Here is a 13974-nt window from a genome sequence, read left to right on the forward strand (position 1 = left end):
CTGCTCCAGTTTTTCATTTTTCAAATTGGGTTACCTGCCCCAATTCTATCCCACATTCTAATGATTCAGGTCTCTTATTTTTAAATTTTAATAATGAAAAAAATTAATGATTACTGTAATTAAAAATGTCAGGTTTTCTTTCTAAAATTGATAAGCCTATTTCTAACAATTCTTTATTCAGACATTAAAAAAATTTCTAACAATTCTTTATTCAGACATTAAAAAAATTAAAAGCCACTCTTTATTGCACATTTACAATATATTTGACCATCTCCTACTTAAATGAATCACTAAAGTACATTTTGGACATGCATTGCTCTTTTAGACTACTAAAAGTCAGTAAATTTTTCATGTCTTCTGGTGATTAATCCTTCAATCTGGAAAGTGTTAATATAGCTCTTTAAAGTGTCTTGGTAGGGATTAGTCTCATGATTTGTATTTACTATTCTGTTTATAATAACTTAAAATGTTGTACTAATTAGATCTGTACAAAAAGAATAGTCAGTTTTCTTGGTAATAGAAAGGGATGTAAGTAGTGACAATTAGAAACCAAAACTGAATATACCCTGCTAGATTAGTTCCCAGAGAATATGGTTTATCTTTAATATATATAATTTGCCTGAGAATAAGTGATTGACTAAATATTTTCTCAGTAAAGATGATATCTACCTAGAATATCATTTCTTTTTGTATTTTTACTACTTTTAAGTGGAGAGAAAACTTCAGTTTTTTACAATCAAAATAAGTACTAAAGTGATATTATAAAATCAGAGCCCCAAATCCTAACCCAAGAACAACTATGAAATTAATAGTGTATTGTTGCTAAGTGCTGGGTAGGTTAGCTCTTGAATAAAGTTTAGTTTGTTACATGAAAAACATTAATAAATAAATTCATTATTCTCAGGCTTTCTATAAACACCAACAATTTGTATAATGCAACATTAAACAAACTTCAAAGCACATTTAAAAAATGTTTAGGCAACTGTTATTTACATCATTTAGAATTGGTCAATTGTAGTAAGGTATGAAAATTCCTAAAACGGAAAGAAAAAATAGCAAAGAAAGCAGAAAACAATGAATCCGATGACCCAGTTCACTGAATAAATATATATGATCACCATATCCATGTCAAACCACCATCCACGGCTATCATCCTCAAAGTGCAGGTAATCCATCCTGTGTGCACCATGTGGGAACTGCCTTCTTGTAACTGGAGCTGCATGTCTGCGGAAACCTAGAAGATGTATGAACATATTAAAGCCCATTAAATTCAAGCTAGTGCTCAGAAAAGAAGCTGCAATATGAACACAAGTACAATTAAACAAAACATATCTTGATTTCACTGAGTGGAGTTATGTTGTATTCCTGACAGTTTTTTCAATGATAAGCAACTATTAGAAGCCTCTTCTAGTTCAGGGCATTAAAGGCAGGGTAGCAAAGAACACAGGATATGAAGTCAGGAGATTTGCCTAGGTCTGCCACTTGGCTGGGGCAAGTCATTTAACTCTTTTGGTCATGAATTTCTCATCTATACTATCTGATTTCTTCAAAAATTTGTGGGGATCAAATGTAATTATTTTCAAGAGAATATTTTCTAAATTTATCATGTTTTATTTTTACAACTGCTTTTAAAACTTCTGATCACCAACTTAACCTTGTATCTTATACTTTGAGAATTTCATTCAGTTTAGTTCTTTGGGCAAAGTTCTAAGGAGAATATCTTATTTTAGCATCGAATAAACTGGACAGACATAATGACACTCCTTTAAAGAAATTTAGCTTTAATTTCCATAGCATTCAAAGCATGGGGATTTGTTGGTACAGAAAAAGCAAATCTTGAAAGTAAACTATAGTCTACTTATTACTAAATGAATATGACATTTCTGAGAAATATTACATCATGAAATACAATTTTCTTTTGTATATTTACATGCTAATTAGAGCTTGAGAAAAAACCTGCTCAATAGCAACTTGTTTTTTTTTGGTTGACCAATATATAAACCCAAAGTCATTTAACAAAATTCAATTTTCTGAGGACTGATAACCTATTAATCTTTTGCTTTTTACTTATCTACTTTCTACTTTAAATATTTCTGTGTTTATTCATGTTAGGGAACAGGGACAGCATAATAAACTAGGCAGAAAAATGTAATTCTGGTACTTGCTAACAACTCTGGTGATAAAAGTTCTGTGAAGCTCTAGCCTGAAGCAAATTCTGGTTCACTCATAACAATTGAGTAATGTGAAATATTCTCTAGGTCAGGCTGTTTATTCTGACGGTAGAGTTGCATTTACCTGGGTATTAGTATGCTCATTTAAAGTCAAATCTCTTTAATCAAGAACTATCCTTTTTTTATGTATCAAGTTTATTTGGAAATTATATTTACTTACGTAGGTTCAAAACATGAAATTTAAAAAGATAAACATGAAATAAGTGATATTTAAAAATAATTTGTAGAGCTACATTTCAAATAGGCTTTTAAATAATTTCTAATCGATCTTGGCTGACTTTCTATCATATCTGATTTGATTTAAAAACTTTTTTACTGCTACACAATATTTGTACATTTTAATGGAGCATATGTAATATTTTATTGTTTATCTTTGTAGTCTGGTGGTTTTCTATAGTGGTATCCTTTGTATTTTTTCTCTTATTTATATGTTTGTTCTACCATTTGGGTTTTACTTTCATGTGTTTTCATATCATTCTTTTGCTTCCAGGTATAGGACTCCCCTAAACATTTCTTAGAGTCAGTCTAGTGGTGATGAATTCCACTGGCATTTCCTTGTCTGGAAAAGGCATTATTTATCCTTCATTTCTGAAGGAAAACTTTGTCAGGTATAATATCCTTGGCCGCCATTTTTTTCTTCAGCACTTTGAATATGTCATTCTATTCTCTGGCCTATAAGGTTTCTACTGAGAAATCCAGTGTTTTCTGATTGGGGTTCCCTTGTAAGTGACTAGATACTTTTCCTGTTCTAAAAATTCTATCTTTGACTCTCGATAGTTTGGCTATATGTACCATGGAGAAAACCTTTTTGCAGTATGTCTATTTGGGGATTTCTGAGCTTCCTGTATCTTGATATGTAAAGAAATTTCTAGCCTTGCAAAGTTCTCATCTGTTATTTCATTAAATATGTTTCCTATCTCTTTTGTTTTCACTTCCTCTCTGGGACACCAAAAATTTGAATATTTGATCACTTTATGGTGTCTCATATGTCACACAGGCTTTGTTCATCCTTTTAAAATTCTTCTTTTCTTTATTTTTGTCTGACTGGGTTATTTCAAGAGACCTGTCTTCAAGTTCTGACATTTTTTCTTCTGCTTTATCTAAACTATTATTGAAGTGCTTAAATATATTTTGTACTTCATTTACTGAAAGAGATGGGGAGAGAAACAACTTGGAAAACGTATTACAGGAGATCATCCTCGAGAACTCCCCCAACCTAGCTATAGAGGCCAACATTCAAATCCAGTGAATGCAAAATATTTAGTAAGAAGGTTATCCCCCAGGCACATAATCATAACATTTTCCATGGTGGAAATGAAAGAAAAAATGTTAAAGGCAGCTAGAGAGAAAGATCACCTACAAAGGGTAGTCCATCAGACTAACAGTGGACCTCTCAGCAGAAACCTTACAAGCCAGAAGAGATTGGGGGTCTATATTCAACATTCTTTCTTTTTCAACATTCTTAAAAGAAATTCAACCAAGAATTTCATATATGGCCAAACTAAACTTCATAAGCAAAGGAGAAATAATATCCTTTTCAGACAAGCAAATACTGAGGGAATTTCTCATCACTATACCAGCCTTACAAGAGCTCCTGAAAGATGCATCAAATATGGAAAGGAAAGACTGTTACCACCCACTGCAAAAACTCTAAGTTCACAGACCAGTGACACTATAAAGCAACCATACAAACAGGTTGGCATAATAAACAACTAACAACATAACAGGATCAAATCCACATACATCAATACTAACCTTGAAAGTAACTGTGCTAAATACCAGTTAAAAAAAAAGGCACAGCTTGGCAAGCTGTATAAAGAACCAAGATCCAATGGTATGCTGTCTTCAAGACTCATCTTACATGCAATGACACCTATAGGCTCAAAATAAAGGGATGGAGAAAAATCTACCAAGCAAATGGAAAACATAAAAAAGCAGGGGTGACAATCATAGTTTCACAAAGACTTTAAACCAACAAAGATAAAAAAAGACAAAGAGGGGCATTACATAATGGTAAAGGGTTCAATTCTATAAGAATACTTAACCTAGATATATATGCACCCAACACAGGAGCACCCAGATTCATAAAGCAAGTTCTTAGAGACCTTCAAAGAGACATAGACTCCCTCACACTAATAGTGGGAGCCATCAACACCCCACTGAAAGTACTAGATCACTGAGGAGGGAAATTAACAAAGATATTCGGGACCTGAACTTGACATTTGACCAAATGGACAGGACTCTCAACCCCCAAACAACAGAATATACATTCTTGTCATTGCCACGTGGCACATACTCTAAAATTGACCACACAATTGAACATAAAACAGTCCCCAGAAAATTAAAACTGAGATCAAAACATCCACACCCCTGGACCACGGTGCAATAAAAACAGAATCCAATAAGAAGAATATGTCCCAAAACTATATACTTACATGGAAATTAAACAACCTGCTTCTGAATGACTTTTGGGCAAACAATTAAATTAAGGCAAAAATCAAGAAGCTCTTTGAAACTAATGAGAAGAGTCAAAAGGGAAACTTACAGCACTAAACACCCACATCGAAAAGTTAGAAAGATCTGAAATTAACAGCCTAACATTACAACTAGAGAAGCAAGAGCAAACCAACCCCAAAGCTAGAAGACAAGAAATAATCAAAATCAAAGCTGAACTGAAGGAGACAGACCCAAAAAGTATTCAAAAGATCAACAAAACCAAAAGCTGTTTTTTTTTTTTTGAAAAATTTAAGATAGGCCACTAGCTAGACTAATAAACAATAAAAGAGAAGATCCAAGTAAACACAATCAGAAACAACAAAGGGGATATTACACCACTGGCTCCACATAAATACAAGTAACCACTAGAGAATATTATGGACACTTCTATGCATACAAACTAGAAAATCTACAACAAATGGACAAACTCCTAGACACATATATCCTCCTAAGAATGAACCAGAAAGAAATTGAATCCCTAAAGAAAAAATAATGAGCTCTGAAATTGAATCAGTAATAGCCTATCAACCAAAAAAATTCCAGGACCAGACTGATTCACAGCCAAATTCTATAAGATATACAAAGAATGTTGGTACCATTCCCACTGAAACTATTCCAAAAAAATTGAGGAGAGACTCCTCCCCAACGCATTCTATGAGGCCAACATCATCCTGATAGCAAAGCCTTGCAGAGACACAAGAACAAAAAAATAAAACTTCAGGCCAATGTCCTTGACAAACATCAATACAAAAATCCACAACATAATACTGGCAAATTGAATTTATCAGCACATCAAAAAGCGAGTCCACCACAAACAAGTAGGCTTTATCCCTGGGATTCAAGTGTGGTTCAATGTATGTGGATCAATAAATGTGATTTGTTACATAAACAGAACTAAAGACAATAACCATCATCTCAATAAATGTAGAAAAGGCTTTCAATAAAATTCAACATTGTTTCACGTTAACTCTCAACAAACTAGGTATTGAAGGAATACACCTCAATAATAAGGGCCATCTATGACAACACCACAGCCAACATCATACTGAATCACCAAAAGCTGGAAGCATTCCCCTTGAAAAACATAAGACAAGGATGCCCTCTGTAACCACTCTTATTTGACACGCATTGGAAGTCCTGGACAGAGCAATCAGGCAAGAGAAAGAAAGAAAGAGCATCCAAATAGGAAGAGAGGAAGTCAAACTATCCCTGTTTGCAGACAACATGATTCTATATCTAGATAGCCCCATAGTCTCAGTCTAAAAGTTCTTAAGCTGATAAGCAAATTCAGCAGATTCTCAAGATAGAAACTCAATATGCGAAACTCACTAGCATCCCTATACACCAACAACAGGTGAGCAGAAAGCCAAATTAAGAACAAACTCCCATTCACAATTGCCACAAAAAGAATAAAATACTCAGGAATACAGCTAACCAGGAAGGTGAAAGATATCTACAAGGAAAACTACAAACCACTGCTCAAAGAAATCAGGGATGATACAGACAAATGGAAAAACATTCCATGCGATGGATATGAATAATCAATATTATTAAAATTGCCATACTGTCCAAAGCAATTTACAGATTCAATGCTGTTCCTAGAAGATTACCAATGACATTCTTCACAGAACTAGAGAAAACTACTTTAAAGTTCATATGGAACCAAAAAAGAGCCTGAATAGCCAAGGAAATCCTAAGCAATAAGAACACAGCTGGAGGCATCATGCCAGCTGCCTTCAAACTATACTACAGGGCCATAGCAACTAAAACAGCATGGTATTAGTACAAAAATGAGATCAATGGAACAGAATAGAGAGCCCCAAAATAAGGCTGCACATCTACAACCATCTGATTTTCAACAAAGATGACATGAACAAATGATGGGGCAAGTATTCTCTCTTCGATAAATGGTACTCGGATAACTGGCTTGCTACACGTAGAAGACTGAAATGGACTCCTTACTTACACCATATATAAAAATCAATTCAAGATGGGTTAAAGACTTAAATGTAAAACTCAAAACCATAAAAACCCTGGAAGACAATATATGCAATACCATTCTGGATATAGGAATGGGCAAAGATTTCATGATTAAGATGCCAAAAGCAATTTTGCAACAAAAGCAAAAACTGATAACTGGGATCTAATTAAACTAAAAAGCTTCTGCACAGCAAAAGAAACCATTAACAGAATAAACCGACAACTGACAGAATGACAACCTACAGAATGAGAGAAAATTTTTGCAAACTGCATCTGACAAAGGTCTAATATACAGCCTCTATAAGGCACTTAAATTTACAAGAAAAGAACAACCGGTTTAAAAAGTGGGCAAAGAACATGAACAGACATTCTTGAAAAGAAGACATACATATGGCCAAGAAACAGCAAAAAAGCTCAGTATCACTGGTCATTAGAGAAATGCAAATCAAAACCACAATGAGATACCATCTCACAGCAGTCAGAATGGCTATTACTGAAAAGTCCAAAAATAAAAGATGCTGGCGAGATTGCGGAGAAAAAGAAATGCTTATACACTGTTGATGGGAGCGTAAATTAGTTCAGCCATTGTGGAAAGCTGTGTGGCGATTCCTCAAAGTCCTAAAAACAGAACTACCATTCGGCCCCAGCAATCCCATTACTGGGTATATACCCAAAGGAATATAAATCATTCTATCATAAAGACACATGCACTTGTATGTTCTTTGCAGCACTATTCACGATAGCAAAGACATGGAATCAACCTAAATGCCCAACAATGGTAGACTGGATAAAGAAAATGTGGTATCTATACACTGCAGATTACTATGCAGCCATAAAAAAGAATGAGATCATGGCCTTCGCAGGAACATGGATGGGGCTGGAGGCCATTATCCTTAGCAAGCTAATGTAGAAACAGAAAACCAAATACCACATGTTCTCACTTATAAGTGAGAGCTAAATGATGAGAACACATGGACACAAAGAAGGGAACAGTAGACACTAGGGCCTATCAGAAGGTGAAGGGTGGGAGGAGGGAGAGGTGCAGAAAAATAGCTGTTGGGTCCTAGGCTTAGTACCTCAGTGATGAAATAATCTGTATATCAAATCCCTGTGACATGAGTTTACCTATATAACAAACTTGCACATGTACCCACGAACCTAAAAGTTAAAAAATTATTTTAATAAATTTAAATTAAGTTTAAATTAATTAAAAATAAATTAAACTTATTAAATTAAATTTAAATTTCTAATTTCTTTCTAATAGGATAAATTAAATAAGCATAAGATTCTGTCTGGTAAGGTTGAGCTTATGAGGATCACAAACCACTCTAATATCCAAGATTTTTTTTGTCCACCAAGTACCAATTTTTGTCCTCATTTAAAATGCATGGTACAGGAGACAATACACTTAGAACTATTATGATAACATAATAGTCAATGTATATATTTTAATATACACAACCACTTCATTCTAAAAATGTATTTGGATTGGAGTTAATAGTAAGAGAAGCTTCTGCATCAGGAATTCACTTTTACAGGCATAATCATAACTTCTTCTTTGTGATAAGCTGTTAATTATTTTGGTATTAAGACACAGTTCAAAGAGTACCCAGTATTCTTAGTTCATTTTAACTATGCTATAGTTCATTTTAAGTATGCTATTTTAAAGTAAGAGACATAATAAGGACACATACTTCAAACACTTTTTTTGCCATATAATCCAGTGAAAAAAAGGCACGCTGCAGTGAAAATTGTACTCTTCAAGGAATCTGAAGAATTGAATTCTTGTGCCAATATTCCACATACTCATTATTCACAAGTCAAAATAATTTCTCTGTATCTCTGAAGATGTTCATATGGTTTTCTCCTTTAATCTGTTAATGTGATAAATTCAACTTGTGAATTTTTCTACTGTTGAATAATAAATTTATTAAATTGATTTTCCTCCCTCATATATACCATTCCTTCATATGGATAAATTCCATATGTCCTTAATACTGGTTTTTATATACTGAGGAACTCAGCTTGTTACTATTTTATATGGCATTTTAATCCATATGCTAAAAGGCAGATTGGTCTATAGTATTCTGTTTTATGATACTTTTACCTGGTTTGTGTATCATGATTTTATTGGCTTCATAAAACATGTTTGCTCTTAGGTGACAATTTTCCATGGATCAATGTGTGTCTGCACATCTTGCAAGCAGAAGTACTAACTGCCTTTGTTCTGGACTATTTTTGAAAGATATTTGCATAGCAAACTGTCTTGGAAGACAAGAGTGTCTCCCTTTGGAGCAGAGTATAGGTTTGTTTGTATTCTTAGAATATAGCATATTTAATGCCTATTATAAAAGATTTGAGTTTTGTAAGCTTAGAGATCTCCCATGTAACACACCCCACTGCATATATGAATATCACGATACCCTATGGGAAATGAGGCTCAGGTATCCATCACAAATGCTGCTACACTGGCTACCACTGTGAGTAATAAACCATCCTTTGTCTCTAACACATGTCTTGTGTCTTCTGCCACCATCTATGACAGTGGCCAAATAACTTGTTAGCTTACAAATAGGGTAAAATCTCAGGCCATTAACAGTTCTAGACATTGGTAATCTGGTAATCTCTTTTAGTATCTTAAACAGTTTGCATAAAAATAGAATTCTTAAAGGTTTGATAAATCTAGCCTATAAAACCACTTGGGCCTGTAGTTTTTTCAGGTCTATGGGCAGATTTAAAAATACCTATCAATTTCTTTAATATTTGTTGGTCTCTTCATGTCTTCTTGTTCTTCTTGAGCCATTTCTAATAACTTTTATAAAAGATTACACATTACATCCAAGTTTTCAAATAAATTGGAGTAAAACTTTCATAATTGTTCCCTTAAAGCTCTTCAGAAATATTCCAGTCTGTGATAACATGGTTGGTTTGTGCTTCCCTGTCCCCTGGAAGTTAGGAAGGCCATGGGACTTGACCAATGAAAATGATTGTCCAATGAAAGTTATGTGTGTTGTTTCTGGATAGAGGCATTTATCAGTTTAAGTTGCTTTGCAGCAGTGTCTTTTCCTCTGCCACAATAACCAGCAATATACCAGACAGGGGCTGCTCTGTCATCATGTTTTAGGTTGGGTTCCAAGGTTTAGGATGATGTGGGGTGGAGCACCCGGCAGTTCAGGGAAAATTTTAACTCACTATGAATTCTTACTGAAAACAATGAAGTAACTAATAAAACTGCTGAAGAAACAGTTGATAAAAATGGAAGTTGAATCTGACCTGTTTTCCCATATGGAAAAACAAGCTCTTGGAGAAATTCATTGTGGTGAAATCAAAGAGCAAGAAGGACCCGTGAAGAAAATATACAAGTTGCTATCAGGTTTAGATGATAAAAATTACAAAGTTACTCGTCTGTTTTTCAATTCTATTTTGTAGAAATAATTTTACGTTAGAGTGATTTCTCTCATATCCTAGAAAACAAGGCTATAACTTTTTTTTGCTACAGAATATGATTCGAATTTATATTCACCATCAAAGACCATAAAGTGAACTCTATTATTTTGAAGCTTGTTTCAGAGCTAGAAAAACTATCTCTGAACCGTTATCTCACTAATTTTTGTAATTTTGTAGGTTGTGTTGTGCAAATAGTACGCATTCAATATATGTTTTTGGATGGATGAGTACCTGCATAAAAGGACAGACTTTAGAGAATAAAATGAATAATTAACATATTTTTGAGACTGTCCTAAATCAAGCCTTTCAAATATATTTTCAGCAGGAATTGAAAATTAATACGAATATATTGGAAAGACATTTTGTAGGTTCTTTAGAGGCTAATTCAGAGAGCCTTGAAATTAGTATTAAAAAGGAGACATGTCCTATCTTTCACATATGATGGGACGGATAAAAGGTTAAAGCACAATATTTTACTGCTTCATATTACATAAGAATTTTGTTGTGTCAAAAGTTGATTGATATAAGTAGGTCTTAGCAGAGGTGGAAAGATATATTTATAGCCACAACTAGGTATAGAGTTACTGTTAATATACTTAAAAAGTTAATGCAAAATAGATTTTAAATTTCATCTTTTCTCCTATACCCTTAGGCTCCTAGAATAAAAAGTATTAATTCTGAAAGTTAACCTTTTATATTGAATAAGTTAAAATTTATTGTACATTACTTATAACATCTGCTTAAATTTCAATATAGTTTATAAAGTTATCAGGCTATATTACAAATTTTTTTGTTTTGGTTCAATAACCAGGTAAAAATTGAATATCACTTTTAAAAAACATAATTATTAGGTAAGATATATATAACACAATGTTTGTCATTTTAACCAATTTTAAGTGTACAACTCAGTGGCAATAACTACATTCACAATGTTGTACAACCATCACCACTATTTATTTTCAAGTTTTTTCATTATCCCAAACAGAAACTGTAGTCATTAAGCAATAACTCATGAGTCCCTTTACCCAGCCACTGGTAATCTCTATTCTGCTTTCTGTCTATATGAATTTGTGGAATCACTCAATTTTGGCCATTTGTGTTTGGCTTATTTTACTGAGTATAATGTCTTCAAGGTTCATCCATATTGCAGTACTTATCAGAATATCATTCCTTTTTATGGCTTTTACTCCTTTTTACCTATTGTATGTATGTACCACATTTTTATCCATTCAATTGCTAATGGAAATTTAGGTTGTTTCTACCTTTGGCTATTGTGAATAATGTTGCAATGTACATTGGCATACAAATATCTTTTTGAGTCCCTGTTTTCAATTCTTTTGGGTATATACAGAACTGTAGAGTCATACGGTAATTCTATGATTAGCTTTTAGAGGAATTTACATTTCTACCAGCAATGTATCAGAGTTCCAATTTCTCCTTGCTAATATTTTATATATATAGTATATAGTCTGGATATTAAGCCATTATCAGAAATGATTTGCAACCATTTTCTTCCATTCTGTAGGTAGCCATGTTGTCTTTTTACTTTTTTGATAATGTCCCTTACACCACAATTAATTTTTTTTTTTTTGAGATGGTCTCACTCTGTCAGCCAGGTTGTAGTGCAGTGGCACAGCAATAGCTCACTTCAGCCTCAACCTCCTGGGCTCAAAAAATACTCCCAGACGTCAGCCTCCCCAGTAGCTAGGACTACAGGCATGCACCACCATGCTCAGCTAATTACAATTTTATTTTTATTTTTATTTATTTATTTTTAGAGACAGGGTCTTGTTATGTTGCCCAGATTGGTCTTGAACTCCCGGCCTCAAGTGATTCCCTTCAAAATTTTTAATTTTGATCAAGTTCAATTTACTTTTGTTGCTTGTGATTTTGATGTCATATCTAAGACTCCACTGTTCATAAATATTTACCCCTCTTTATTTTACAAGATTTATGTTTTTTAGTTTTTATATTTAGGTCATTGATCAACTTGGAGTTAAAGGGTCCAACTTCATTCTTTTGCATATGTAAATCAGCTATCCTAGCACTATTTATTAAAGAGACTATTCTTTCCCAGATGAATGGACTTCATTAGTAGACTTGTCAAAAATCCATTAGTCATAGATATATGAATTTATTTCTGTACTTTCTATTCCCTTGGTCTATATGTCTATTCTTATGGCAGTACTACACTGTTTTGATTACTGTAGCTTTGTAGTAAGTTTTGATATTATGAACACTGTACTTCTTTTCAGGATTTTTTTGGTTATGCAGGACCCCTTGAAATTCTGTATGAATCTGAAGATCATCCTTTTCACTTCTACAAAAAGTGCTGTTGAAATTTTGATAGAAATTGTGTTAAATCTGTAGATGGCCGTGGGTAGTACTGACATCTTAACAGTATTAAATCTTCTAAAGCATCAGCACAGGATATCTTTATATTTATTTGGATCTTCTTTAATTTCCTTCAGCAACGTCTTAGTTTTCAGTGTGCAAGTTTTTAACATCCCTGCTTAAAATTATTCCTAGGTATTTTCTTCTTTTAGATGCTATTGTAAATCGAACTGCTTTTAGTGTCCTTTCTGGATTGTTCACTCCTAGTGTACAGAAACACAACTGATTTTTCTGTGCTGATCTTATAACCTGCCATGTTGCTAAATTAATTAGCTCTAGTAGCTTTCTTTTGAATTCTTTGGGATTTTCTGTATACAGGATTAGGACATCTGAATACAGACAGTTTTACTACTTCTTTTCCAATTTGGATGACTTTTATATATTTATTTATTTATTTTTAAATCAAATTTTTCCGCTAGAGTTTCCAGCACAATGTTGAATACCAGTGGTTAAAGTGGACATCCTCATTTTGTTCCTAATTTTAGGGGAAAAGTTTTCAGTTTTTCACAAATGTGTGGTTTTAGCTATGAGGTTTTCATAGGTGCCCAGTGTCATGTTGAAGCAGTCTTCTCCTACTTCTAGTCTTCTGAGTGTGTTTATCATGACAGGGTGCTAGATTTTGTCAAATGCTTTTCTGTATCAAGTAAAACAATCCCGTCCCCCCTTTATTAATGTGGTACATTACATTGATTTTCTTATGTTGAACCATTCCTGCATTCCTAGATAAATCCCATTTGGTAATAATGTATAATCCTTTTAATATGCTGTTAGAATCAGTTTGTTAGTATTTTGCAGAGAATTTTTGCATTTATATTCCAAAGGGATAGTGGTCTATAATTCTTTTCTTGTGATAACTTTGGCTTTCATACTGAGGTAGTGTTGTCCTCATAGAATGAATCATGAAGTATTTCTTCTTCAATTTTTTGTTTTAACAGTTTGAGAAGGATTGGTGTTGCTTCTTTAAATATTTGGCAGAATTCATCAGTGAAGCTATTTGATCCTGGACTTTTCTTTCTTGGGAAGTTTGTGATTGCTGATTCAATCGTTTTACGTGTTATAGTTCTGTGGAGATTTTCTATTTCTTCTAGATTCAGTTCAGATAATTTGTATGTTTTTATAAATTCATGCGTTTACTTAAGTCCTCTAAGTTTTCGTATATAATGGGTTATAGTATTCTCTTATAATCCTTATTTCTGTAAAATTGGTAGTAATGTCTCCACTCTCATTTTTTATTTATTTATTTTATTTTATTTTATTTTTATTATTATTATACTTTAAGTTTTAGGGTACATGTGCACAATGTGCAGGTTTGTTACATATGTATCCATGTGCCATGTTGGTATGCTGCACCCATTAACTCGTCACTTAGCATTAGGTATATCTCTTAATGCTGTCCCTCCCCCTCCACCCACCCCACAACAGTCCC

At 33.5% G+C, this 13974-nt stretch overlaps 1 protein-coding gene across 2 annotated transcripts in view; it reads right to left on the reverse strand.

Moving 5' to 3' along the window:
- Positions 1–222: 222 nt before the first annotated feature.
- Positions 223–13974, reverse strand: part of RNF180 (ring finger protein 180) — a 213657-nt gene continuing 199905 nt past the window's right edge. For both annotated transcript variants that reach the window (XM_063623242.1, XM_055252596.2), the window contains exon 8: positions 223–1234. In XM_063623242.1, coding sequence (XP_063479312.1) covers positions 1035–1234 — 200 coding nt within the window. In that variant the 3' untranslated portion in view covers positions 223–1034. The remainder of the gene's footprint in view (positions 1235–13974) is intronic.

This window comes from Symphalangus syndactylus, chromosome 18, assembly GCF_028878055.3.
Source record: "Symphalangus syndactylus isolate Jambi chromosome 18, NHGRI_mSymSyn1-v2.1_pri, whole genome shotgun sequence".
NCBI classification, from domain to species: Eukaryota; Metazoa; Chordata; class Mammalia; order Primates; family Hylobatidae; genus Symphalangus; species Symphalangus syndactylus.